This window comes from Arachis ipaensis, chromosome B04 (assembly GCF_000816755.2).
Source record: "Arachis ipaensis cultivar K30076 chromosome B04, Araip1.1, whole genome shotgun sequence".
Classification (NCBI taxonomy): domain Eukaryota; kingdom Viridiplantae; phylum Streptophyta; class Magnoliopsida; order Fabales; family Fabaceae; genus Arachis; species Arachis ipaensis.
In genome coordinates, this window is record NC_029788.2 from 100,066,166 (window position 1) to 100,068,930 (window position 2,765).

Sequence of the window (2,765 nt, forward strand, 5' to 3'; positions counted from 1 at the left end):
ACTTTTGATTGTAATAATTAATACATGGTGATAACTAATTGCGATTATAGAGAAGATAGAAGGAGAAGAAGAGAGAACAAGCCAATATAAGCATGGGGATGAGCCAATAATAAATATGTAGATAGATAATGGTAAAAAAAAAGAATAATGAAAACAAAAATTAAAAATTCTAAAAGAATAATAAAACTAAAGATAATTTGAAATGTTGAATATAAAATTATTAGAAATAAAAGTTTTTTAGCAAAAAAATTTAAAAATAAATAAAAAAATAAAAAGAGCAGAAAGGATCTCATATCAAGTCTATACACGTTAATCACATTGTCCATCATTCAGTGAGTGTGAAGTAATCACTCATCAGTCATCACTAAGAAGATGGTTGGACCAAAGAGGCCTCAGTTCGTGCTGTTTGGTTCTTCCATCGTTCAGCACAGTTTCTACGACCAAGGCTGGGCTGCCATCCTTTCTCACTTGTATGCTCGCAAGGTACACTTCTTTTCTTTCAAATAAATTTCCGGTTTGTGAGGATTATCCTTACTCCAGGATTCTTTTAGGATGTGGTGCTAGTAGCAGTCTTCATTCTCAAGGCTTTCTTCTTTCTTTGGAACATATTATAGTAGTAATATTTAATTGTTTTACGAAAGAGACTTTTAATTAAAAGGCTCATTCATAATAGTTAGATGCAATGAACAGCCTTTTTGAGGAAACAAGAAAAAAAGTACTCAGAACCAACTTTTAGTTGGTGAACGTTAGCAAAATTTAAGGTTTATAATTAAGAATTTATGATTTAGGGTCTAGAATTTATAATAAACCAAATAATTTTAAACAAGTTAGCTGATGAAATTAGTTCTAAGAAAATGATTTTAGTGATAATTGGAGTTTTGATGGAATAACAACTCATTTGAATGGCATAGGCGGATATAGTTTTGAGAGGATACACTGGTTGGAATTCAAGGCGTGCTCTCCAGGTTCTCCAAGACATTTTCCCCAAGGTACTCTCATCCGCTACCAAATCGGATTTTGAGCATTTGAAGAATCTTCGAGTTTTTGTAGTGATTAAGTTGAGTCACAAATTGATCTGTTACCCTATATATTCTCTTGATGCAGGATGCCACTGAACAACCATCATTGATAATTGTGTACTTCGGTGGCAATGATTCCGTTCTTGCGCATCCGAGTGGACTCGGACAACATGTACCTCTCCAAGAATACATCCAAAATATGACCAAAATTGCTATCTATCTAAAGGTAACAAAAGTTTCACAGCAGAGCAGCATTTTCTTTTTATACAATCACTGCAAAGTTTGACATGAATTTCAATGATTGCTAGAGCCTTTCGAAGAAGACGCGCATCATATTTCTCGGTTCTCCTCCTGTCAATGAGGCACAACTTCTTGGAAACAGGTTTCGCGTTCTGCCTGTACCTGAATTGCTATCATTGTTTTTATAATTTCGGACACAAAAATTGTACATAAGTTATTATGCATTTTACATATGATTACTGTAATTGTTGGGATGAAACCAGTGATCTACTAGGCCGGCCATTTAGGACGAACGAATCGTGTCGAATATACTCAGAGGCGTGTTTGTCGCTCTGCCGGGACCTGAATATCAAGGCCATTGACATCTGGTCTGCTATTCAGAGAAGGAAAGACTGGCGAGAGGTTTGCTTCATGTAAGTGGGCTCTCATATCATTTGTAGTTAATTTCAAAGGTGGCTACTGATACGAAAATGTTTTCATGCAAAGACGACAGTAAAATATGCCAAATGTCTATCGATTCTTAACTATCATCTTTATATAAAGACGTTTTTATTGAAGTAGTCACCAATTTCAAAATGATTCGAATATGCATTTCCTTTAATTTGATTAGCCGTTTGGTTATTCGATAGCGATGGGATTCATCTGACAGCTGAGGGAAGCAAGATAGTGGCAAAGGAGATATTGAAGGTCCTCAAAGAAGCAGAGTGGGAACCAAGTCTGAATTGGAGGTCAATGCCAATCGAATTCGCAGAAGATTCCACCTATGATCCAATCGCGCCAGATGGAAAGACAACTATAAATATCTCTGGTTCTCCTTTCCATGGAGATTCGGAATGGGACTAGATATCTTGATTTCTTATGGCAATTCTTAGAATCTTTATGCAGCATTTCAAAAATTTAAAGCCTTTCGTGCTTTGGCTTGAAGATACAAGATTTCATGTTTCTTTATGTTCAATAATGAAGAGGAATAATTTTTTTTAGTGAAAGACTCTCGTGCAATTGTCTTTACGTGAAGTTGATAGTTGACATAAAAACAACGGCTTTTGAGTTTTCATCTTTTTTTCTTTTCGTTGCGATGATAATGTTATTGCTTTCTAAATCAATTGCATTAGCGTTTTTCTTTTATTGGCAGGATTTATCCTCAAACAAATGAAGTTTCTCCAAGTGTAGCAGCTACATACATACAAATCGTAACCACAATCTTAGTTTGAAATCATATTTTAGACACACAAAACTCTTGAAGGTTCATCTCATATTGTTCAACTTCAGCCATGTATTCATGGGGAAGCAGCATGGATTTGAAGATTGCCATGTTAACCAAGTTGTTCTTGTGTTCTGTTGTTTGTGGTGAACCTTTAACTAATGTTGTAAGAAAGTAAAATTAACTACTTTTACTGGTACATGGTGAATACGGTGTGGAAGCTAGAAGGTTAGACAACAACATAGTGGGTGTGTTACATGCTCAAATAGTAAAAGAATTTGAATTGTTCACGTAAAACTTACACA

General features: G+C 35.1%; 1 protein-coding gene across 2 annotated transcripts; it reads left to right on the forward strand.

Annotated features, from left to right (window-relative positions):
* On the forward strand, nt 287-2,245 carry LOC107639551 (GDSL esterase/lipase CPRD49). Of its 2 annotated transcripts, none has more exons than XM_016343086.2 (6): nt 287-483; nt 912-989; nt 1,105-1,245; nt 1,328-1,401; nt 1,523-1,672; nt 1,889-2,245. In XM_016343086.2, the coding sequence occupies exons 1-6, from the start codon at nt 373-375 to the stop codon at nt 2,100-2,102; spliced, it is 768 nt and encodes a 255-aa protein (XP_016198572.1). In that variant the 5' UTR covers nt 287-372; the 3' UTR covers nt 2,103-2,245. The 2 variants fall into 2 exon arrangements, with proteins under 2 accessions (XP_016198572.1, XP_016198573.1); XM_016343087.2 differs by having other exon boundaries at nt 1,340-1,401.